This window comes from Moschus berezovskii, chromosome 13 (genome assembly GCF_049115385.1).
Source record: "Moschus berezovskii isolate FMDL1 chromosome 13, NW_MosBer_1.0, whole genome shotgun sequence".
Classification (NCBI taxonomy): domain Eukaryota; kingdom Metazoa; phylum Chordata; class Mammalia; order Artiodactyla; family Moschidae; genus Moschus; species Moschus berezovskii.
Window position 1 is genome coordinate 15293095 of NC_142472.1, and position 27234 is coordinate 15320328.

At 43.2% G+C, this 27234-nt stretch overlaps 1 protein-coding gene across 1 annotated transcript in view; it reads right to left on the reverse strand.

Moving 5' to 3' along the window:
- Positions 1-27234, reverse strand: part of LOC129544166 (ATP-binding cassette sub-family C member 4-like) — a 153864-nt gene that overhangs the window by 88666 nt on the left and 37964 nt on the right. Inside the window, 6 exon segments of the mRNA XM_088842846.1 lie at positions 2297-2443; positions 15252-15346; positions 16042-16079; positions 16839-16979; positions 18333-18530; positions 21789-21885. Coding sequence (XP_088698972.1) covers positions 2297-2443; positions 15252-15346; positions 16042-16079; positions 16839-16979; positions 18333-18530; positions 21789-21885 — 716 coding nt within the window.

A 27234-nucleotide genomic window follows, 5' to 3' on the forward strand; every position in this document is an offset into this window, starting at 1 on the left:
AAGCAGAGCGAGCTTGAACTTGGTAACAAGTAATACCCCTCTGTGTGGTTTTCTCTTCATACAATCACATTCCAGAAACAAAGGTACTATAAACAATCTATTATAAATTCTACTTTTGAAAATAAACACAGGGAAGAGTTCAGTTTAATATACCACTAAAAGAGTAAATAACCGATGCCCCTAAACCTTTGGGCCTATCTTTGCAGGAGATGTAAGAGACAGGGATCCAATCCCTGGGTCAGGAAGATCCCCTGGAGGAGGAAATGGCAACCTACTCCAGTAGTCTTTCCTGGGAAATCCCATGGACAGAGGAGCCTGGCAGGCTACAGTTTATGGGACTACAAAAGAGTCGGTCATGACTTAGCGGTAAAACAATAGCAAATTTAATATATTACAAACTCATATGAAATAAGCCAATGTCAGTGGTAAAAAGAAAGACAAAATAGGATGACACCTAAAGAGAAACAAAAATACCATCAAATGGCAGTGGGTGGGGATTGGGGGCAGGAGGAGAAGGGGACGACAGAGGATGAGATGGTTGGATGGCATCTATTTAAGCTTCTATTTCCTTGAAGGGATGAAGTTCTGCTAATAGACACAGGAGGGGGAGACAAGATACACACTGGTATGCCTGCTGTTCTAGGATTAGTGACCTTAAAGGTTTAAACTTGGTTCCAAATCCTTGAATAATAAATCAGCATCTGGAGAAGCCTACAGGTCATCAAGAGTCTGGTTAACAGTGGTCACAAGCTGTGATAACAGAAATTCAGTCCCACTTGATGCTCCCAAATTTACAACTGTCGTTTTCACGTTAACAGGCAAAGTAGAGAGACTTCACAGCCATAATAGCAAAGACTCTCAATCACTTCCTCACTACATTCGTAATAAAATGAGACTGTATGGGCCTCTGCAGTTTACCAACCTGTGCTCCTCACATTGCCTGGACTAAAGAACACGCGTTGAATAAATCTGTACAAGATGCTGCCCTAAACAGTCTTATTTAATCCTCACAACAGTCTTGTGAAACAGGAAGGGCAGTGGTTAATCCCATTTCACAGGAGAGAAGTTCCCAGACACCATGTCGACATCCTCACTGAGGTTCATTAGGCACTGACCCTGTGCTAAGTGCTGTGAATGTATTAACCTGCTTCATGCCCACAACATCAAAATATCAGTAAGTGTGTGAACAGTATCCTCATTTTATAGGTAAGAAAATTGAGACACAGAGAAATTAAATAACTTGCATATAAATTTTAACGTAACTATAACTGGCTATTACTATTAGTAACTATCTCCAGGACTGAACCAAGAAAGTTGGCTCCAGATTTCATACTTGTAACCATGACAACATCCTGCCTGGAGATTTGCCTGCCCAGTAGTATCTACCTACTTTGGCCTTGATCACACAGCTAGTTGGTGGCCAGGCCAAGGCTACTGCTGTCCTCCCTCCAGTCACATCCCTGCCTCAACAGGTCCTGTCAATCATCACCTGCAAAAACAAAGCTGCCCTGGGCCTCAGCACAAGTCTAACCAACAGAACAGAGTGGGCATGTGTGCTGATGAACTAGGAACCCAGGTCAGGAGGCTACCTTCAGAAGCAAGACAGGTTGAAGGCCTCAGGGTGTAGGAAGCAACCACTTGGAACCCTTCAGGGACACTCTTAACTTAATAATGAAGATCCGCCTGCTAGGTATCACAAGACATCTTTAATGTAACCAAAAGTCCATTGTAAAACTAGAGTTGATTTTATCGAAGAGGATGTTTACATTTCACTGATCTTGTATTTTAATTAGTCTCACATTACCATTTAGGTAAAACTCAAAATATAAGCATGTGCCAGAGCTCTGTGGTCCCAGAAATGGATGGACAAAGAAAGAAAGAAACACACAGCCTGTTTTCTGTAGAGATGTTCCTGGAAGATGGTCCTTCCTAGTTAGTTTAATACCATGTAACATAGCCAACGTTTTAACAACTAGTCAAAAACATTTCAACATATTTTCATCATCTGTTGGATGTTTCATATGCCACATAACAAATGGACTCATAGATCATCCTGCAAAGTAAACATTCATGTATTTTTACAGACATGCATAAATTGGAATAAAAGCTTATACGCTCCTATATTCAGATTTTCTCTGGTAGGAAAAATTACCAGTGAAGTTTTTTATAGAAAATGAATAAACATACACAGTGATTTTCTTCCAAACATCTCTTCCACTTTCAAATATGAAAATGTAAATAGGCACTTAATGTGTTAACAAGACATATTCATTAAGAAATTTCGTGTCTGACTTACCTATTGGATTTCTATGGAAGAACAATACCGGAGCTCTTAAAATGCTCTCCAACCTTTTGTTGTGCAAAGTTTGTGAAGAATTAACAAGGACGTAAAATATCAACAGAGACCTTGTGATGCCAAAAAGGACAGTAGACACAGTTAACCCTGAAATAAAGAAGCATCACTCAGCACAAGATCTCTGTCTTATTCTCAACCATACTAAAGAATGGCAGACAGTTTAAAAAGGTACTGTGCATTTTATTCTATAAGTAAAATTTGTATAGTGATTTACATACATACAGAATAAAAAACATATATATATATAGTAGGTTATCTAAGAGTTTAATGTTTTCAAAAATACATTTATAAAGAAAAATATAAAAATCACTGTTTTCCTCCAACTAAATAGAAACAACATGGGGAAAAAATCATGTGTAAACTACAGCTTCATTCTAGGCTTGCCTAATTCAATGACAAGTTCTAATAAAACTTATAAGAAAGATAATTCTACAAGTAGCTGATCTTCCTTTCTCGACACTTCAAATCTCATTATTTACAACATCGCCAACTCCTGGAGTTCAAACTCACGTCTATCGAGTTGTGATGCCATCAGCCATCTCATTCTCTGTCGTCCCCTTTTCCTCCTGCCCCCAATCCCTCCCAGCATCAGAGTCTTTTCCAATGAGTCAACTCTTCGCATGAGGTGGCCAAAGTATTGGAGTTTAAGCTGGTTAAGTTCTTGAATTTCAACAACAGGCATTTGCCTTAGCCCAAAATCCTATATGAATGTGTAACAGAATCCCTTCCTTCTTCTTTAAACCCTCATTGTCCATCAATTCAGAAGGTAAACAGCTGGTAGGTTCAAGTTTCTTATCAAGTGATCAATAAAATAAATACAAAATTTCAATGAGTGGATTTTCACATAATCAAGGCTATGGTTTTACCAGTGGTCATGTATGGATATGAGAGTTGGACTGTGAAGAAAGCTGAGCGCCGAAGAATGGATGCTTTTGAACTGTGGTGCTGGAGAAGACTCTTGAGAGTCCCTTGAACTGCAAGGAGATCCAACCAGTCCATCCTAAAGGAGATCAGTCCTGGGTGTTCATTGGAAGGACTGATGCTGAAGCTAAAGCTCCAATACTTTGACCACCTCATGCGAAGAATTGACTCATTGGAAAAGACCCTGATGCTGGGAGGGATTGGGGGCAGGAGGAGAAGGGGACAACAGGGGATGAGATGGCTGGATGGCATCACCGACTCGATGGACATGACTTGGTGATGGACAGGGAGTTGGTGATGGACAGGGAGCCCTGGTGTGCTGCGGTTCATGGGGTCACAAAGAGCTGGACATGACTGAGTGACTGAACTGAACTGAACTCTTTGCAGAAAGTTTTTCCAAGCATTTCCTGTGAGAATATTTAAATTTTTACTTATTCAAAAAAAATTTATTGGAGTATAGTTGCTTTTCAATGTTGTGTTGGTTTCTGCTGTTCAACAAAGTAAATCAGCTATACATACACATATATCCCTTCCCTCTTGGACCTCCCTTCCCCCATCCCTCCCCTCTAGGTCATTGCAGAGCACTGAGCTGAGCACCCTGTGCTATACAGCAGCTTCCCACTAGCTATCTGTTTTACACACGGTAGTGTACATATGTCAATCCTAACCTCCCAGTTCATCTCCCTCACCTCCCCACTTCTGCTCTGTGTCCAAACATCTATTCTCTACAACTCTATTCGTCCCCTGCAAATAGGTTCATCTGCACCATTTTTCTCGATTCCATGTTGTTGTTGTTCAGTTACCATGTCACGTTCAACACTTCACAACCCCATTGACTGCAGCACGCCAGGCTTCCCTGTCCCTCACCATCTCCCGGAGTTTACCCAAGTTCATGAATTGGTGATGCCATCCAATCAGCTCATCCTCTGTCACTCTCTTGTCCTTTTGCCTTCAACCTTTCCCAGCATCAGGGTCTTTTCCAGTGAGTCAGCTGCTTGCATCAGGAGGCCAAAGAACTGGAGCTTCAGCTTCAGCATCAGTACTTCCAATGAGTATTCACAGTTGATTTCCTCTAAGACTGACTGTTTTGATCTCCCTTCTGTCCAAGGGACTCTCAATCTCTAATATTCTCTAGCACCACAGTTCTAAAGCCTCAATTCTTCAGTGCTCAGCCTTCTTTATTGTCCAGCTCTCACATCCGTACATGACTACTGGAAAGAACATATTGAGTATACAGCCCTTTGTCAGCAGTGATGTCACTGCTTTTTAACACACTGTCTAGGTTTGTCATAACTTTCCTACCAAGAAGAAATTGTCTTCTAATTTCATGGCTGCAGTCACCATCTGCAGTGATTTTAGAGCCCAAGAAGAGGAAATCTGCCATTACTCCCAAATTTTCCCCTTCTGTTTGCCATGAAGTGATGGGACTGGATCCCATGATCTTAGTTTTTTTTAATATTCAGTTTTAGAGGCTCTTTAGTTCCTTTGTGGTTTCTGCCATTAGAGTGGTATCACCCACATATCTGAGATTGATATTCCCCAGCAATCTTGATTCCAGTGTAACCCACCCAGCCTGGCATTTCACATGATGTGCTCTTTGTATGCGTTAAATAAACAGGGTGACAATAAACAGCCTTGTTGCACTCCTTTCTCAATCCTGAACCAATCAGTTGTTCCACACAGGGTTCTAACTGTTGCTTCTTGATTTGCATACAGGTTTCTCAGGAGACAGGTAAGAAGGTCTGGTATTCCCACCTCTTTAAGAGCTTCCATAGTTTGTTATGACAAAAACAGTGAAAGGCTTTAGCTTAGTTAGTGAAACAGAGGTAGATGCTTTTCTGGAATTCCCTTGCTTTCTCTATGATCCAGCCAATGTTGGCAATTTGACCTCTGGTTCCTCTGACTTTTCTAAACGCAGCTTGAACATCTGGAATTTCTCAGTTCACATAATGCTGAACATAGCTTGAAGGATTTTGAGCATAACGTTGGTAGCATGGGAGATGAGTGCAATTGTCTGATGGACTGAACATTCTTTAGTACTGCCCTTCTTGGGAATTGGGATGAGGACTGACTTTTTCCAGTCCTGTGGCAACTGCTGGATTTTCCAAATTTGCGGACATATTGAGTGAAGCAATTTAAATCTTTTAGGATTTTAAATAGCTCTGCTGGAATTCCATCACCTCTAGTAGCTTTATAGGCAGCCATGCTTCCTAAGGCTCACTTGACTTCACACTCCAGAATGTCTGGCTCTGAGTGAGCGACTACATCATGGTGGTTATCCAGGTCATTAAGATTTTTATCGTATAGTTCTTCTGTGTATTCTTCCATCTCTTGTTGATCTCTTCTGCTTCAGTTAGGTCTTTACCATTTCTGTCCTTTATTGTGCCCATCTTTGGATGAAATGTTCCTTTGATATTTCCAAGTTTCTTGAAGAGATCTCTAGCCTTACCCTCTCTGTTATTTTTCCTCTATTTCTTTGTATTGTCCATTGAAGAAGGGCTCCCAATCTCTCCTTGCTATTCTCTGGAGCTCTGCATTTAGTTCCAGGAGGTCTTCTAGATCTTCATAGAACTGATCAACTTCAGCTTCTTCAGCATCAGTGGCTGGAGCATAGACTTGTATTACTGAGATGTTGAATGGTTTGCCTTGGAAATGAACCAAGATCATTCTGTCACTTTTAAGGTTGCACCCAAGAACTGCATTTTGGACTCTTGTTGATAATGAGGGCTATTCCATTTCTTCTAAGCGATTCTCTCCCACAGTAGTAGATATAACGGTCATCTGAATTAAATTCACCCGTTCCCGTCCATTTTAGCTCACTGATTCCTAAGATGTCTATGTTTACTCTTACCATCTCCTGCTTGACCACATCCAATTTACCTTGATTCATGGACCTAACATTCCAGGCTCCTATGCAATACTCTTCTTTACAGCATCAGATTTTACTTTCCCCAACAGACACACCCACAACTGAGCATCGTTTCCACTTTGACCCAGCCACTTCATTCTGTCTGGAGCTATTAGTAGTTGTCTTCTGCTCTTCCCCAGGAGCTTATCGGACACCTTTTGACCTTGGGGGGGCTAATCTTTTTGCCTTTTTATGCAGTTCATGGGTTTCTCATGGCTAGTGCACTGGAGTGGTTTGCCATTCTCTCCTCCAGTGGATTACATTTTGTCAGAACTCTCCACTATGACCCGTCTGTCTTAGGTGTCCCTACATGGCATAGCTCATAGCTTCACTGAGTTATGCAAGCCCCTTCACCATGATAAGGCAGTGATCCCTGAAGAGGGTAGATTCCATATATATGCATTAATACAAACATTTTGTTCTGATTTTTTCTTTCTGACTTACTTTACTTTGTATGACAGACTCTAGGTCCGTCTACCTCTCGACAAATGACCCTTACTCATTCCTTTCTCTGGGTAAGTAATATTCCAGTGTACATATGTGTTAGTTCCTCAGTCATGTCCAACTCTTTGCAACCCCATGGCCTGTAGCCCGCCAGGCTCCTCTGTCCATAGAATTTTCCGAGTATGAATACTGGAGTGGGTTGCCACTCCCTTATCCAGCGGTTCTTCCTGACCCAGGGATGAAACTCAGGTCTTCAGCTTTGCAGGTAAATTCTTTCAGCATTTGAGCTACCCGGGGAGACCCCCTCCCCCGATCCAGTGTATATATGTATCACAAATGAGATGAAAAGACAGTCCTGAGAATGGGATAAAGTAATTATAAAATAAGTAACTGACCAAGGATTAATCTCCACAATATACGAACAGTTCATGCGGCATAATATCAAAAACACCAAACAACCCAATCAAAAAATGGGCACAAGACCTATATAGACCTTTCTCCAAAGAAGACATACAGATGGTCAAACGGCACATGAAAAGATGCTCAATATCGTTATTTGAGAAATGCATATCAAAACGATAATAAAGTATTACCTCACACCAGTCAGAATGGCCATCATCAAAAAATATACAAACAGGGGGAGGAATAAGATGGCGGAGGAATAGGACGGCGAGACCACTCTCTCCTCCACAAATTCATCAAAAGAACATGTGAACGCGAGTAAAGTCCACAAAACAACTTCTGAATGCTGGCAGAGGACGTCAGGCACCCAGAAAAGCAGCCCATTGTCTTCGAAAGGAGGTAGGAAAAAACATAAAAGATAAAAAGCGAGACAAAAGAAGTAAGGACGGAGCTCCATCCCGGGAAGGGAGGCTTTAAAAAGAGAGAAGTTTCCAAACACCAGGAAACATTCTCACTGGCGAATCTGTGGCGAGCCTTGGAAGCTCAGAGGGCCACATAACCCTCTTTTTTTTTAAGATTTTTTTAAAACCCACAGATTACCCACCAAACGGTAACTCCCAGTGGAGAAGCAGCGCAGACGCCTGCATACGCCATTAGCAGTGGAGGCTGGGCAGGGAGGAGCCGGCTGAACTGCTTAGAGAGAGGACTGGGCTTGAATGCCACGAGAACAATTTGAGAGAACTGGGGAGAGCAAAGCAGACTGTGGGATAGCTTCCCCACGAAAAGGCGGAAAGCTCTAACCTATGACTCGGCCAGCCCTGCTCACAGAATAAAGGACTGAGCAGAGCGAGCCGGCTGCGGTCGGCCCATCCCCCATCCCCCGCCGAGACAGGCAGGGAGCGCAGCCAGAGCCGGAGCGGGCAACCGCGGCCCCAGAAAGGCATCTGATACAAACTGCAGACAGGCTTGTTGCTAATCAGGACTTCTTGGGCTCGGGCCGGTCGATATCCCCCTGAGAAGGTGCACCGGTTGTACACCCAGAAAACTGAGTGGCGGGGACTGGGGAGGCGATAAGTCGCAGAGACCGCGCTCGCCAAACACCTGGTCCCCTGAGCTGCTCGGACCGGGGAAGGCACAAAACGCAGGCCCAACCAAGTCTGCACCTTTGTGGAGTACCTGAGAACCTGAACTTGAGCCGCTCAGACCTGGGAAGTGCATACAACCCGGTGCCGGCCTCAGATCATTCCCGGCAGAGCAACCTAGAGCCTGTGCAGTATAGACTGGGACAGCATACGTGCTGTGAGCGGGGGCAAACCCAGGGTGGCCGAGACGCTGCGAGCACTCCCCACAGACGCCAGAGATATTCGACTGCAGCGTTCCTCCCTTCCCAGAACAGGACTGAACAACTGAGCCTTAAAAAGTGTCCACCCACCCGCTAGTATCAGGGCGGAAATTAGACACTGAAGAGACCAGCAGACAGAAGCTAAAACAGAGGGAACCACCTTGGAAATGACAGATAGAGACGTCTAGAGACTACTCCAAAAATAAGACCAAAAACCAGAGGCAAGAGGCTTAAGCCCGAATCCTGAGAACACCAGAGGAGTCCTGACTCCAGGGAACATTAATCGATAGGAGCTCATCAAACGTCTCCATACCTACGCTAAACCCAAGGGTCAACAAGTTCCAGAGCAAGACATACCACGCAAATTCTCCAGTAACACAGGAAACTAGCCCTGAGCTTCAATATACAGGCTGCCCAAAGTCACTCCAAACCCACTGACATCTCATAACTCATTACTGGACACTTCATTGCACTCCAGAGAGAAGAAATCCAGCTCCACCCACAAGAACACCGACACAAGCTTCCATAACCAGGGAACCTTGACAAGTCACCTGTCCAACCCCACACACAGCAAGGAAACTACATAATAAAGAGAACTCCACAAACGGCCAGAAGAGGGAAAGGCCACCCCAAGCAAAGCATTATAAGCAAGATGAAGAAGCAGAGAAATACCCAGCAAGTAAAGGGACAAGATAAATGCCCACCAACACAAACAAAAGAGGAAGATATAGGGAATCTACATGAAAAAGAATTTCGAATTTTGGTGGTGAAAATGATTCAAAATCTTGAAAGCAAAATGGAGTTACAGATAAATAACCTGGAGAAAAGGATTGAGAAGATGGAAGAAAGGTTTAATAAGGACTTAGAGGAAATAAAAAAGAGTCAATATACAATGAATAATACAATAGATGAGATCAGAAACACTCTGGAGGGAACAAACAGTAGAATAACAGAGGCAGAAGACAGGATAAGCGAGCTAGAAGATAGAATTGTAGAAATAAATGAAACAGAGAGGAAAAAAGAAAAACAAATTAAAAGAAATGAGAACAATATTAGAGACCTCTGGGACAATGTTAAATGCTCCAACATTCGAATCATAGGAATCCCAGAAGAAGACAAAAAGAAAGACCATGAAAGAATACTTCAGGAGATAATAGTTGAAAACTTCCCTAAAATAGGGAAAGAAATAATCACCCAAGTCCAAGAAACCCAGAGAGTCCCCAACAGGATAAACCCAAGGCGAAATACTCCTAGACACATAAACCCAAGGCGAAATACTCCTAGACACATATTAATCAAATTAACAAAGATCAAACACAAAGAACAAATATTAAAAGCAGCAAGGGAAAAACAGCAAATAACACACAAGGGGATTCCCATAAGGATAACAGCTGATCTTTCAACAGAAACTCTTCAGGCCAGGAGGGAATGGCAAGACATACTTAAAGTGATGAAAGAAAATAACCTACAGCCCAGACTACTGTACCCAGCAAGGATCTCATTCAAATATGAAGGAGAAATCAAAAACTTTACAGACAAGCAAAAGCTGAGAGAATTCAGCATTACCAAACCAGCTCTCCAACAAATGCTAAAGGATTTTTTCTAGACAGGAAACACAGAAAGGGTATATAAACTCGAACCCAAAGCAATAAAGAAAATGGCTACGGGATCGTACTTATCATTAATTACCTTAAACGTAAATGGGTTGAATGCCCCAACCAAAAGACAAAGGCTGGCTGAATGGATACAAAAACAAGACCCCCATATATGTTGTCTGCAAGAGACCCACCTCAAAACGAGGGACACATACAGACTGAAAGTGAAGGGCTGGAAAAAGATATTCCATGCAAATAGAGACCAAAAGAAAGCAGGAGTAGCAATACTCATATCAGATAAAATAGACTTTAAAACAAAGGCTGTGAAAAGAGACAAAGAAGGAAACTACATAATGATCAAAGGATCAATCCAAGATGAAGATATAACAATTATAAATATTTATGCACCCAACATAGGAGCACCGCAATATGTAAGACAATTACTAACAAGTATGAAAGGGGAAATTAACAATAATGCAATAATAGTGGGAGATTTTAATACCCCACTTACATCTATGGATAGATCAACTAAACAGAAAATTAACAAGGAAACACAATCTTTAAATGATACAATAGACCAGTTAGACCTAATTGATATCTATAGGACATTTCACCCCAAAACAATGAATTTCACCTTTTTCTCAAGTGCACATGGAACCTTTTCCAGGATAGATCACATCCTGGGCCATAAATCTAGCCTTGGTAAATTCAAAAAAGTTGAAATCATTCCATGCATCTTTTCTGACCACAATGCAGTAAAATTAGATCTCAATTATGGGAGAAAAACTATTAAACATGCCAACATATGGAGGCTGAACAACACGCTGCTGAACAACGAACAAATCATAGAAGAAATCAAAAGAGAAATCAAAATATGCATAGAAATGAATGAAAATGAAAACACAACAACCCAAAACCTCTGGGACACTGTAAAAGCAGTGCTAAGGGGGAAGTTCATAGCAATACAGGCACACCTCAAGAAACAAGAAAAAAGTCAACTAAATAACCTAACTCTACATCTAAAGCAACTAGAAAAGGAAGAAATGAAGAACCCCAGGGTCAGTAGAAGGAAAGAAATCGTAAAAATTAGGGCAGAGATAAATGCAAAAGAAACAAAAGAGACTATAGCAAAAATCAACAAAGCCAAAAGCTGGTTCTTTGAGAAGGTAAATAAAATTGACAAACCACTAGCCAGACTTATCAAGAAACAAAGGGAGAAGAACCAAATCCATAAAATTAGAAATGAAAATGGAGAGATCACAACTGACAACACAGAAATACAAAGGATTATTAGAGAATACTATCAGCAATTATATGGCAATAAAATGAATAACCTGGAAGAAATGAACAAATTCCTAGAAAAATACAACTTTCCAAAACTGAACCAGGAAGAAATAGAAAATCTGAACAGACCCATCACAAGCACGGAAATTGAAACTGTAATCAAAAATCTCCCAGCAAACAAAAGCCCAGGTCCAGACGGCTTCACAGCTGAATTCTACCAAAAATTTAGAGAAGAGCTAACACCTATTCTACTCAAACTCTTCCAGAAAATTGCTGAGGAAGGGAAACTTCCAAACTCATTCTATGAGGCCACCATCACCCTAATCCCAAAACCTGGTAAAGACCCCACAAAAAAAGAAAACTACAGGCCAATAACACTGATGAACATAGATGCAAAAATCCTTAACAAAATTCTAGCAATCAGAATCCAACAGCATATTAAGAAGATCATACATCATGACCAAGTGGGCTTTATCCCAGGAATGCAAGGATTCTTCAATATCCGCAAATCAGTCAATGTAATACACCACATTAACAAACTGAAAAATAAAAATCATATGATTATCTCAATAGATGCAGAGAAAGCCTTCGACAAAATTCAACATCCATTTATGATAAAAACCCTCCAGAAAGTGGGAATAGAAGGGACATACCTCAACATAATAAAAGCTATATATGACAAACCCACAGCAAACATTATCCTCAATGGTGAAAAACTGAAAGCGTTTCCCCTAAAGTCAGGAACAAGACAAGGGTGTCCACTCTCACCACTACTATTCAACATAGTTCTGGAGGTTTTGGCTACAGCAATCAGAGCAGAAAAAGACATAAAAGGAATACAAATTGGAAAAGAAGAAGTAAAACTTTCACTGTTCGCTGATGACATGATCCTCTACACAGAAAACCCTAGAGACTCTACCAGAAAACTACTAGAGCTAATCAATGATTACAGTAACGTTGCAGGATATAAAATCAACACACAGAAATCCCTTGCATTCCTATACACTAATAATGAGAAAATAGAAAGAGAAATTAAGGAAACTATTCCATTCACTGTTGCAACGAAAAGAATTAAATACTTAGGAATATATCTACCTAAGGAAACAAAAGACTTGTACATAGAAAACTATAAAACACTACTGAAAGCAATCAAAGAGGACACTAATAGATGGAGAAATATACCATGTTCATGGATTGCAAGAATAAATATTGTAAAAATGAGTATACTACCCAAAGTAATTTATACATTCAATGCAATCCCTATCAAGCTACCAAAGATATTTTTCACAGAACTAGAACAAATAATCTCACAATTTGTATGGAAATACAAAAAACCTCGAATAGCCAAAGCAATCTTGAGGAAGAAAAATGGAACTGGGGGAATTAACCTGCCGGACTTCAGGCTCTACTACAAAGCCACAATCATCAAGACAGTATGGTACTGGCATAAAGACAGAAATATAGATCAATGGAACAAAATAGAAAGCCCAGAGATAAATCCACGCATCTATGGACACCTCATCTTTGACAAAGGAGGCAAGAATATAAAATGGAGAAAAGACAGTCTCTTTAACAAGTGGTGCTGGGAAAACTGGTCAGCCACTTGTAAAAGAATGAAACTAGAACACTTCCTAACACCATACACCAAAATAAACTCAAAATGGATTAGAGAGCTAAATGTAAGACCAGAAACTATAAAACTCCTAGAGGAGAACGTAGGCAAAACACTCTCCGACATAAATCACAGCAGGATCCTCCATGACCCACCTCCCAGAATATTGGAAATAAAAGCAAAAATAAACAAATGGGACCTAATTAAAATCAAAAGCTTCTGCACAGCAAAGGAAACTATAAGTAAGGTGAAAAGACAGGCTTCAGAATGGGAGAAAATAATAGCAAATGAAGCAACTGATAAAGGATTAATCTCCAAAATATACAAGCAGCTCCTGCAGCTCAATTCCAGAAAAATAAATGACCCAATCAAAAAATGGGCCAAAGAACTAAACAGACATTTCTCCAAAGAAGACATACAGATGGCTAACAAACACATGAAAAAATGCTCAACATCCCTCATAATCAGAGAGATGCAAATCAAAACCAAAATGAGATACCATTTCACACCAGTCAGAATGGCTGCTATCCAAAAGTCTACATGCAATAAATGCTGGAGAGGATGTGGAGAGAAAGGAACCCTCTTACACTGTTGGTGGGAATGCAAACTAGTACAGCCGCTATGGAGAACAGTGTGGAGATTCCTCAAAAAATTGGAAATAGAACTGCCATATGATCCAGCAATCGCACTCCTGGGCATACACACCGAGGAAACCAGAATTGAAAGAGACACGTGTACTCCAATGTTCATTGCAGCACTGTTTATAATAGCCAGGACATGGAAGCAACCTAGATGTCCATCTGAAGACGAATGGATAAGAAAGCTTTGGTACATATACACAATGGAGTATTATTCAGCCATTAAAAAGAATACATTTGAATCAGTTCTAATGAGGTTTATGAAACTGGAGCCTATTATACAGAGTGAAGTAAGCCAGAAAGAAAAACACCAATAGAGTATACTAACACATATATATGGAATTTAGAAAGATGCAAATGATAACCCTGTATACGAGACAGCGAGAGAGACACAGATGTATAGAACAGTCTTTGGGACTCTATGGGAGAGGGTGAGGGTGGGATGATTTGGGAGAATGGCATTGAAACACGTATGTTGTCATATGTGAAACGAATCACTAGTTCAGGGTCAATGCATGTTATAGGATGCTCAGGGCTGGCATGCGGGGATGACCCAGAGGGAGGATAAAGGGAGGAGGGAGGTGGGAGGGGGGTTCAAGAGGGGGAACTTATGTAAACCCGGGGCAAATTCATATCAATGTATGGCAAAACCAACCAATATAATATTGTAAAATAATTTGCCTCCAATAAAAAATAATTACCTAAAAAAAAAAATATACAAACAATAAATGCTAGAGAAGGTGTGGAAAAAGGGAACCTTCTTGCACTGTTAGTAGGAATGTAAACTGCTACAGTCACTATGGAGAACAGTATGGAGGTTCCTTAAAAAATTGAGAATAGAACTACCATACGACCCATCAATCCCACTACTGGGCATATACGCTGAGAAAACCATAATTCAAAGACACATGCACCCCAGTGTTCATAGCAACACTATTTACAAAAGCTAGGACATGGAAGCAACGTAAATGTATGTCAACAGATAAATGGATAAAGAAAGCATTTAAAATTTTTATTAAAGACATCCTTTAAATAGTATATAATGCTATCATATATATATATCCTAAATACTCTTGTGAATAGACAGAGTCATGTTAATAGTTAATATTAGTCTGGCAAGGCAAATTTTGAATTAATCACATAGTTGGGGAGGCGGTAACACTGTGATCTCAGGGTAAGAAAGAGAAGGAATCCTAATTTCAGACACTGGACTTCCTCTGCTTAGCTTCTCAAGTTATTAGTGAAGCCCAGGAGATGGCCAGTGTGGAAAGGGGAGCTTTGCATACCTGGGAGGGAATAATGCTTTTATTTGCAGCCCATGCTGCCAGAGGATTTCATCCAAGATCAGTAAAAGCCAGGGTTTATTCAGACAGAATTGGAACAACCTGAACCACAGGGTGGGGATTCATTTCTATTCCCCTTGCCCATCCATATAATGATATAAGATTTAGCTAAAACACCTATTAGAATGCACAGTAGCTACATATTACCAGTGGCTTATTTTCTCAATATGTAATCCTGGTTTAACTACCAAAATCCAGCATGGAACAAGTTAAGAGTCTCCGTTCAACCATTTTTCTTCTAGTAGATCTTTAAAATAATTATTTTAATTAATTCACAGAATAAATGCGATTCAGATAATTAATCTATTAAGACATTACTGAATTACTCTGGAAGCCCTCTTTCTCACGCAGACTCCTTGTAGGCACCTTAAACTCTGGCATTATAGAGTAGATGACTCAACTTCACCTGAATAAACTCCTAAGTACCAGTTCAGAACGAATGCTACATCTTCATCTTCTTTTACATATCCCCCAAAATACAGGTCATTTTGTACATTTGCCCTATGGAACAGGAAATAAAAAATATTATACTATAGATATACATAGAATTTACACAAATATCACAAAACAATTACCTCAATTCAAGAAATGTATATTATGCTGGAAAGTGTTTGCCAGCTTGAAAGCCCCTGTATATACCTCCCTTTTAAAAATCTGAATCACAACTTTTAGTTTTCAAAATAATCTGTGAAGACAGACTTAGAAAATGAACTTATGGTTTCCAGGGAAAAGGATAGTTACAGAGTTTGGATGTTTATGCACAAACTGCTATATTTAAAACAGGTAACCAACAAGGGCTTACTGTATTGCACATGGAACTCTGCCCAATGTTATATGGCAGCCTGGATGGGAGGGAATTTTGGGGGAGAATGGATACATGTATATGTATGGCTGTGTCCCTTCGCTATTCAAAAGAAACTATCACAACATTGTTGATCGGTCATATCCCAATACAATATTAAAAGTTCAAAAAACGAAAAGAAAAATTGTCTGTGAAGAAGCTGCTAAAGGGAGGCACATGGGAGAGACCACCAGGGGATCACACACCACCCACAGGAACTTTCATTTTTCTTCAGGGAAACTACGTGAGGGTCAGAAGAGGAGGCTGAACAAGCCCATCTCCCCCCTGACTCTGTGGGAAGGTGAGGCTTCATGTAGCCTTCACAGCATTTTGGGTCAGACCAGGAATCACTCACCAGAATGCAAGCCACCAATCCTGCAGGACGTAGGCAACCTGGAGCAGGAAACAGCAGTCACTCAGACACTGATGTTACTGAGCCCTCACACCCCGCTCACTAGGATGGGGGGTGGAAAGGCTCCAGAACATGGAGACGGTCCTTCCGGCTCAGGTCTGTGCCAAACCCCACACCCCAGATGACCACAGGTCAGGGGAGGGCATCTTACAAGTTAATATCTTTAAAAGAAATCCCCTTTTCCCTAGAAGACTTTGTTCCCAAAATATAATGTACTTCAACACAAATCCAAGTGGACTGCAAAAGGCAGTAATAACAGAACAAATGCTGGGATTTTGCAAAGCAAAAAGCTTGACAGGTACAGTGATGGTCAGTTCTGGGTGTCAGCTTGGCTGGGCCAGTCTCCAGTGATTCAACTAAACACTTGTCTAGATGTTGCTCTGAAGGTATTTTGTGGATGTGGCTCACATCCATCATCAGAACTTAAGTAGAGGAGTTCACTCTCAACACTGTGGTTGCCTCATCCAGTCAGTCAAAGGCCCTAAGAGCAAAACCTGAGGCTTCCTGGAGGAGGAAGAAATTCTGTCTCAAGACTGCAGGGTCAGCTCCTGCCTGAGGTTCCAGCCTGCAGGCCTGCCTTGCTGATTTCACATTCACCAAGCTAGGCCCACAACTGCATGAGCCAAGTCTTTGAGATAAATCTCTTAATACAAATACTTAAAAATAATTATAAAATACAGTATAAATAGTATGTAAATATCAAGCCAAGTGCACAAACCAAAACAAATGCCCTTATGTACCTGAGCTGCGATGTTGACTAGAATAAGGAAGATGATGACAAGCCAGTCAGCACCAGCTGTGAAGTAATTCTTATAGATCTTAAAACCAACTTTTCCTTCCAAATGGTCCTCCAGAGGTAGTGTAACCTGTATATTCTCAGTCTAGAAGGGAAAAATGGCAGTGAGAGATGAAATTTTTTTAAATGAACCCCAAATTTCAAAAGTTCAACAATGTCCTCCACTGCAAAGCTGTGGGAATCAGACATATTGCATACACTGGTAGGGGTGCAGGATGGTCCATCTCCTACGGAGAAGGGTGTGGGAATATCTGGCCAAACCACATATGTGTTTACCCCTGGACCCAGCCATCCCACTTGTAGGAATTTATGAGAAATATTAAACATCATTCACATGAGGTTATTCACTGGTGGGGAGCTTTGCTTAAAATAGAACATGACTCTCAACACAAACAACCAAATCAATTAATGTATAAATACAGAAACTTCCTCTAAAATAACACACAAAATGATATGGAGCTAATGTATCCCTCGAGATGACTGTGTTATTCAATGACAGAAGCATAAAACATACTTGGGCCTCAAAACACTAGCCAAATACAGTAAACTGAGTTCACAGAGAGAGTTAAAGAAGAGTTTGGATAGCATGTTGCAAGCATATGATCTGAATCTATTTGGTTCCTAAATTTCAGAGTGATTCCTGAGTTTAGAAAGTGAACAGCCAATCCGAATACTTATCAGAATCATTCCAGGCTCCTGGGTTTGGGTATCAAGGAATATCTGTGTATATTTTTAAGGGAGATCTAGCGCATTTCAGCATTTCTGTCTGGAGAACTTAGAATGCATCATAGAGTCACAGAAGCCTAGTGTGTCCTCGGCTCTTTCCTGGCCACTGGGATTCAAGGTTGATAAGATGTGGTTCTCTATCTCGAAGGGTAAGAAAGCAGGACAGGAACTAACACCGAAGTGTCTACCATGTGTCCGGTCCTTTGCACACGTTACCTCTGGCCTATCACAAACCATCTGACACTGAGGCAAGATAATACGATCAGTCACCTGCAGTGGTAGAACATTCCAACATAGAGGAGAAGTAGATGATTTAACATGACTCGGCAGGACTCAGTCTAAGGGGGTCTTCACATTAAGCCTCGGGATGCATAAGGGAAGCCGGGGGCCACCAGCATGAGTAGGATGTAAATATGGTAAACTGTCTTCAATCAGTGTGAGCCACATTCACTCAGAAATTCATAGCATGCACCCACTTATGGAGATCTTATGGAGATCTCCATAAGATTCTCCATCCTACACCAAAGGGGAACCCCAAGCAGGCTTGCTCCCCTCGTGCTCTTCTAACTCTACCAACTCCATGGAACAAGACTTTGGGAACCTTAGGGTCTACTTAGGGACAAATGAAGATGTCATGAGCAGAGCAGACTGAAGGTCCATGAGATCACCAGGAGCAGACAGACCCGGGCACACTGCAGGATGAGAAACTCACATCTTGGTCTTCTGGAGCCGCATCTTTCAACGAGGGTCTGGGAGATTGGAGAGACTGAACCAAAGACTCAGAGATCACAGTGGGAGTTCCTGGAACTGGAGATGGCTCAGACTGCTCATTCCCCTTCTCAAAAAGGGAAAAAATATCTACCCCAGATTTCAGGAACTCAGAGTAAGTTCCTCTTTTCAGCATTATCCCCTAAAATAAAAAATTTGAGAGAAATTAATTCATATTTTATAATATTAAACCAACTAAATAAATAACTAATCAAGAAAATTTATCTGATCTTAAATTATGATTTTTGAAAAAAAATGATCCCTGGGTCTAGAATTCTTGTTGAGAAATCTAGTTCAGTCAACTCAGTACAGAACTGAGCATTGCATTATCTGCCAAACCCTGTCCCTCTAATAGGTGCTGGGGGATGTGAAAGAAACGTGTGCTCATGTGTTAAAACTGGAGGCCATTGACATGACTACCCTGGGCACGTAGGGAAGCAAGAAGCACAGAGGTTGGTGGGAGGATCAGCACCAGTCTTTTTAGACAACATGGGAATTCAGAGAAGCCTCGTGTGACAATTCCAGGAAAGAAATTTAAACTTAACCCAGAGGTGGGGGCCAGCACATCTGCATATGGGTAAGAGTCACTCATTAAATCTTCACTGACCACTGTTACTGTCATACTATCATGTGCCTGGCTGGGATAATAGGAACCAGCCCCGGACAGAAAACCCATGAGAGGCATCTCCATGGTCTACAACTGTCCCCACACACAGCAACTTCTCAACTGAAAATTCAATATTCCACCTTTTAAAGTAATTAAACAAGGAAGCCATGGGGCTGGAGTGGCTCTGAAGCCTTGGCACTCTGTGTCCACAAACCAAAGCCTAAGCCAGAATCAGTGCACTCAGATCCGAGAAAAAACGGGAACGACCAACCACAAGCAGCCAACTAGGCTTCCGCAAACCAGGCAACTGCTTAAAATACAGCCAATCAAATCATTTTCTTTGACCAAGTGAAATATCCTTGCACAGTTTCTCTCTTACAAGTCCATATAAAATAATGTCTGCAGATGTTTTACTATTTTCTGACCCCATGGAACCAGACTCAGCTGATTCCCTCAGTAGCAAATAAAACATTAGGGGAAAAAAATCTCAGGATATAAAACATCAATTGAGAGCAGCTCTGGTTAAGGCAGCTCAGGTGGAGAAAGCTGGCCCAGGACCCTTGCTGGGACCTCTCTCACCCTCTCCCCTGAGGGGGTCCACTGGAAAAAATGCAGGGAAGCCTTTGGGTACCGTCTGATATTGCAGAACTAAAAAATCATGCAGGATATGTTGTCTTGTTCCACTTGGGAGGCAAAATTCACACACCTCTAAGGAAATCACCACTCACCACTTCAAATCTGTAATATGCACAATGAAATGACTGGAAGTACAAAGACAGCAATTTCACTCAACAGTCAAGCACTGACAATTCCGGGGAGTGAAGGAACAGCCATCCCCCATCTGCTGTGAAGAGAGGAACCTGACAGTAAGGATGGACCCCAACTCATGCAGGGGTGCTCACCAGTGGATAAATAGTTGTTTTGTTAGTACTAAAATTGGGGGGTCAAAGGAAGCAATAAGGGGAACCCAAAACATCTAGAGATGGGCAAAATAGGTTACACTCCTGCCCACTGATCCTGGCTCATAACACTGTCAACACTGGGGTTTACACACTAGAATTGCCCTCTCTGCACATGAAATCAACTGCTCTCAAGCTTGAGAAACCTTAGCCTCCCCCTATTCCTGGAGGAGTGGAGAAGGGCTGACACATGGAACTGCTTCTAGAGAGGCAGGGGTTCTGTATCTTAATAATCTTTCTTACAGCAGAGATTCATTTCAGAAGTCGGGGATCTGACCAAGGACCTGTGGAGCAGTCAGAGGCTAACAACAAAGGTGCTGAGACCCAGAGGTAAACAAGCCAAGGAGTGAAGCATCAAACGACCACCAAGTCTGAACACTTCTCATTACTCTCCACCCCACCCGCAACCATGCTAGGAGTTGTGGGTTGGATGGTGACCCCTCCTCAAAAAGATAAGGTCAAACATGACACCTGGGAACGTGACCTTATATGGATACAGGGTCTTTGCAGATGTAATCAAGTTAAGATGAGGTCACACTGGAGCAGGGTGACCTAAAGTCAGTAAGACTGATGTCATTATGAGAAGAGAAGAGATCCAGACTGACACAGGGACATCAGCCACGTGACATCAGAAACAGAGACCACGGAACACCCAGGAAGCCCGGTGAACACCAGAGGCTGGAGGGAAGGATTCTCCCCTGGAGCCTTCAGGGAGAGCACAGCCATGTCAGCACCTGGATTTGGGACTTGTAGCCTCCACAACAGGGAGACCATAAACTCCTGCTGTCACCCAGTTTGCGGTACTGTGATACAGAAGCTCTAGAAACTGAATCTCTAGCCTGAGCCCACACTTCTGTCTTCTCAGCTTTATTAAGCCTTGTAACTGCTTCTGCTGTCACCCCTCCAGTGACCATCAGCGAAATCTCTTAACTCCCACATCAGACCACATCCCTCCTCTGCTCTGGACCGTCCAAGGCTTCCATCCCACTTCTGGGTCCATCCCACTGCTCAGTGCTCAGGGACCAGCTCCCTCCACATCCCCCTGATCACTCTCCTCAGACGCGCTGGTCTTCCTGCCATTCCTCCAACCTGCCAGGTCCCTCCTTCCTTAGGGGGTCCTCCTTCCTGAGGACCCCCTGCCTCAGATCCCCTCCCCCAGGTGACTGTGTGGCCTCCACCTTTATGTCACTCAGACTCTGTGAGGCACCAGCTCCTCAGAGAGGCCAGGATGTCACCTTCTTTGTCACATCCTCCCCATAAGAACAGGAGCCCCGTGAGGGCAGGGCCTTGTCCTGCTGCACAGGCTCCCACACGTATCAGGCACATAGAGACCTGGGCGGGGAGACCAGCAACTGGGGACACCAGCAGAGAGGGCGTCTCTGCCCCGGGTGCTCGGCTACCCAGCCTCGCTTCTGGAGTTAATGGAAGATGCTCTTCAGGCAAACTATGTATGACGATCACCTGGATACCAACAGATCTTAGAATCTCTAATTTCTAAGTGATACACTTTGACTTAAGTCATGGAAGAAAAAGTTCTAAATAGAACTGCAACATTACCCTTAACAAATTTCATTAGAATATTGATTATTCAGTAACCCTGTGGTTGCACTTTTATACACTTTAGGGTTTATGTGGCTTAGAGTGAAATAGTGACATTTCAACAGGGCTTTAGGTTCATCCTCCAAGGCTTGAACACCAGCTCTGAGAAGAAGGGGGCAAAAAACTGAGGGAGAAGAGGGCGTTTACCATGAACCCAGGAGAGTGACCTGCGGGAGGTCTGCCCTTCAACACACCTGAGTGCTCATAATTCCACGGACTTCTAGAAATTACTTACATCTTTCAATATCAGAATCTGACTTTCATCTTTTAGGTACTGCAACTGATGAGTGACTAAAATTGTGATCTTCTCCTTCAAGGCCTGACAGATACACCTACAATGTAAAAGGCACAGATGCAAAAGCACATTAATGGAATGCCTCAAACTGAAAATTTATATTTTGAAAACAGTGAGACAAAGACCACACAGCAGTCAAAGATCTTTAGTTTAAATACCAAATCAATAATAAAAATTAAATAAGCATAAATCAATTAATCCAACGAGGTTCTTAAATTTATCAGCAGCAAATTTGAACCTAGTGCTATAAAAAATTCTTAAAACCAGTCCAGTGAAGGAGGCACTAACAGCTAAGTTTTTTCCTCTAAAACTCAGTTTAACAATTATTTACATGTTTCATAAAGGAAAACAACTGAGTAATACTGAGATTTCAAAACTTGACTAAACTAAAACACTTTTATTGCTATTCAGGATTGGGAGTAGAGGGATCCATTTCATTTAAAAATTCTTAGCTTTCTAGGTGATTATTTATAATTAATGATGCAAATATTCACAACAAAAAATTAATAGATTCTAATGAATGCCAGCATGGCCTCTATCAGTCACTACAACATTCCCAGTTCCATCCAGGAAGCAAGTCTTCTTACATTTGGTGTGAACACCTTCCAAATATGAAAGTAAAAGAACAGAATCCAAATGGCCCAAATAACAGTGGAAATCACCCAGTGGCTCAGAGCATACACCAGTTCTCTTAGTCAAGATACCCCTACTGCTGGCTGCTGTTAAGTCGCTTCAGTTGTGTCCAATTCTGTGCGACCCCATAGACAGCAGCCCACCAGGCTCCCCCGTCCCAGGGATTCTCCAGGCAAGAACACTGGACTGAGTTGCCATTTCCTTCTCCAGGGGATCTTCCCGACCCAGGAGTCGAACCTGGGTCTCCTGCATTGCAGATTCTTTCCCAACTGAGCTACAGTGGGTGGCAGGGGAACACATAAATGGCTGTGGGGAAGACAGCGGGCACGGGCACCCCCTGGAAAAGTAGGTGGGAATGGCAGGTCCCGTCTTCCACCTTCCTTCTGTGTCCTGGCACACTGCTCCCTGGCTCTGGGACAGAAGTATAGGGCGCATGGCTGAAAAAGGACACACGGCAAAGGCGCACCCATAAAGATGGCGCCGGACGGATGTCAGGAGGGCGCGGCCCCAGATAATCACAAAATATTGTGATTGGCCCCTGAACACTTCCCCTTGCGTGAACAGCGCATGATCACCCTAGACCTCTATTGTGATGTCAGCGCGTGACGACCTGACCTTTAATATGATTGGAGCCACCGCAGGAAGTCCGTTGCAAAACCCCCACGCTTGCCTTTATATAGGAGAGCTTGTAACAATAAAGGGGAACTGCCTTGACAGAACCCCCGCTGTGTCTGAGTGTCCTTCTCTGGGCGATGAGGGCTGCGGGGCGGGCGGCCAGCTCACCCTTCGCCTGGGGTTTCTTCCCCGCCCGCTCAGGCGCGGGGAGGCAAAACGGGCTCCGCATGCGAGGCCGAGGAGGATTCGCCGACGCCTTGCTCTCCCCCACGGCGCCACCGGGGGAGAAACAAGGGGACCCTACACAGAAGGACCAATATGTACAGACAGAAGGGGGTATGAAAGGATCCCCACAGAGCCAGCACAGCTGGATACCGAGTGGGTGTGGGGACGAACTGGAATGGCTGATGGGGGCAGATGGCAAGGAAGCCTGTTTGTTGAGGACCTGGAGCTGCTTTGTGAATGTGGTGGTGGGGGGGGGGCGGGGGAGGTGTCCGTGAAGGGCTGGAGCAGGTGGGTGAGCTGTGTAGACAGCAGCGTGGGAGTCTGATCAGGACAGACCCCAAGACCTGATGACACCGGAGACAGGGGTCTAGTGATGTGGGGCTGAACCAGGATGGGATCCGTGGCTGGACACAGGTGAGGCTGCGTCAGTTCACGTCAGCCTCACCCTCTGTAGCTGATAGAATCCACTATGTTCACAGCATATTGTTCCATCTGATTCTCTAACTTGAGAACACGCTCCAGTTGATGCTGACTGGTTTCCTAAATTGCTTTCATGCTCTCTGCTTTAAGTTTTCCTAGAGAATGTGGTTCTGATTACAAACAACAGTCTTAAGCTTGCTTCTATCAAGTATATATCCGAAGCAGTATACTCAAAATATTTGAGAGGATTTTATAAATATCTCCAGTGTTTGAAAAAGAACTCAGGAGAACTTCTTCTATCAGCACACTGTACTTGGCACCAAAATGCCTTGCTCTCCCTTCCCTGTGACATGGATGCAATCACCAGCAGAATCTGTTCCTGCCTTGATGGAGAACTTGTGCAGATGCACACAAGATGTGGTAACACACATTTGTGAGCTCAGGGTGGGGCGCTGGGAACAAGGAGGCTGAGATACTCATGATGCCAGGAGGGTGGGGGTGGGGAATCACTGTCACAGCACTAGCTCCCGTCACTGAATTGTTGACGAGGCACAGGCACTTCTCTAACGGAAAATTCATCAAACCATGAATGGGAGAGGCTGGGAAAGGGGGGTCAGATTGGAGAGCTGGAGACCATGCCACGTGTCATCTGCCCTGTTCTCTCTTGTTCTCAAGGATTCTGTGCTACTATTCAGGTTTGTATGTGTGTTACCATATACCTAACATGAAATTTACCATTTCTGCCGTTTTAAACATACAACTCAGTGGCATTAAGTACATTCACACTGATATGCGACCATCACCACCATCCATCTCCACAACTCTTTTATCACCCCAACACTAAGCACGTTTTATACCTGGGCAGGTTCCACCAAAGTCTAACAATTCCCGCTTAGTGGACATGGAATCCTAGCTCCTAGTCAGCTCCTAGTGTCCAGAGCCCAGAGCTCCTCACAGGCCTCCCTCTCACACTTGTTGACTCTGCTGAAGTCTCAACTTTGCTATTCTGGACCTGCTGTAAATCAATCATGTTCCCTCAGATTCACATGTGGTCACCTGAGTCATCAGTACCTTAGAATTTGGTGTCGTGGACTTGAAAGAGGTAATCATTACCCTTAATTATACTGGATCTAATCTAATCTGACTGGTGTGCTTAGATGAAGAGACTAAGATACAAGGACAGAGACACAAGCATGTGAATCAATGAAGTCAGAACACACGCCCTCACCATGCCCAAGAATAAACTCAAAATGGCTTAAATACTTAATCACAAGACGTGACACCAGAAAACTCCCAGTAGAGATTATAGGCAAAACATTCTGTGACATAAATTATACCAATGTTTTCTTAGGTCAGTCTCCTAAGGCTGCTGCTGCTAAGTCGCTTCAGTCGTGTCTGACCCTGTGCGACCCCATAGACGGCAGCCCACCAGGCTCCCCCGCCCCTGGGTTGCCGTTTCCTTCTCCAATGCATGAAAGTGAAAAGTGAAAGTGAAGTCGCTCAGTCGTGTCCAAATCTTGGCGACCCCATGGACTGCAGCCTACCAGGCTCCTCCATCCACGGGATTTTCCAGGCAAGAGTACTGGAGTGGGTTGCCATTGCCTTCTCCACCAAGGCAATAGATATATAAGTAAAAATATACAAATGGGGGCTCCCCTGGTGGCTCAGTGGCTAAGAATCCACCTGCCAGTGCAGGAGACACGGAATCCCTCCCTGGTCCAGGAAGATCCCACATGCACAAAGCACCTCAGCCCAAGCACCACAACTGCTGAGCCTGTGCTCTGGAGCCCAGTAACCGCAACTACTAAGCCCACGCACCCCAGAGCCCGGGCTCTGCAATGAGAGAAGCCACCGCCATGAGAAGTCCACACACCACAACTAGAGAGTAGACCCTGCTCACTGCAACTAAAGAAAACCCTGACCGTGTGAGGACACAGTGAGGGGGATGTGGTCAGAAGGCAAGAAGAGAGGTCTCAGGAGAAACCAAGCCACCTACACCTTGAACCCGTAGCCTCAAGAACTGTGAGAAACTTAATTTCTATTCTTTGATCACCCCCATCTGTGACAACTTGTTATAGACTGAATGTTTTACTCCTCAAAAGTCATACATTGAGACCTAATCCCCACTGTGTCGGTATTAGGAGGTGGGGCCATCGGGAGGGACCAGGTCAAGAGGATGGAGCCTGCATGAAAGTGATTAGTGTCCTTATAAAAGGGACCACATGGCCCCTCACCTCTGCCACCACATGAGGTTGCAGGAATCGGACCCTCACCAGACTGACTCTTGCAGCACCCTGACTCGGACTTTCCCAGCCGCCAAAACCATGAGATAAAAACTTCTGTTATTTCTAAGCCACCCAGCACTGGTGTCCTGTGAGAGCAGCCTGGACAGACACAGTCCTAGAAACTAACACAGGACATGACAGAGAATTCCCAAATGACTTCTCTCTGCTGCACACCCCGCCTCCTCCAGGCAAGGACATGCCTGCTGTTCTCCTTACAGCCCTGCTTCCTCCTCCCTCCACACCTGAGCTTCTCCTCTTCTTTCAGAAGACTGGGTCCTCTTCTCAGCCTCCACACACCTGGCCAGCCTGCAGGCCCCCAGGGCACTGCCCGCCCAGCCCTGGGCACAGGGAGCTTTCCAACTTCAGTGAAAGCCTCCAACTGACACTTCCACTTTACATTCAACAGTCACTATCCTGTATTGAAACACTCTAAACCGTGACTCTGCTGAGCTTTCCCCCAGGCATCTGTTTGAACAAGCTCCACGTAGAAACACGTTCCTCAGAAGCAGGAATGAGAGCTGGGCATCCTAGTCTCCCTTATTCTGCCCTTTGTGGGTCCTTCCCCTCTCCTGGCTCACCGTCCTCCTTGTAAACTAAGGGGTTTTGTGCAATAAGGCATTGATCTCAGTGCACAAGCAGGGTGTTTATAAGTGCAGCTGGAAGGCTCGTTGACTTTTAACAAAGAAAACAACAGCAAGTGACCTGACCATGGGGGAGATGTGAAGGCTGTTTTAGGAAAAAAACAAGTTCTCAAGGCTATCAAAAAGGCCACACTAGATTCCATAAGAGGCCTCAGTCAGTGTGTGTTAGGTGTGTGATTCTTTTCTACACAGAAAAGAATCAGAGTTGTTCTACCTTAGTCATTGTATAGCCAACCAGGAGCCACTGACAAGTTCTACATTTTAGAAACAGGAATGAGAGTCAAGACTTAAGCCAGATTATAGGTGACACTACATTGTAGGTCTAAGTATTAATTCTAGTAAGCATCCATGAAATAACATGAAATGATTGAAATCATACTCAGATGTCAAATAAATGATTCTCAAATTCTAGACTTTATTAAGTGTAGACTTAATAAAGACTTTATTAAGTGTAGACTTAATAAAGACTTTATTTCCAAAGTGATAAAATAACAAGCAAAAACCAACAGGATCTTTCCATGGAAGCCCTATGTCAATACCGAAAACTTTGCTTCTAACGTGCCTTAA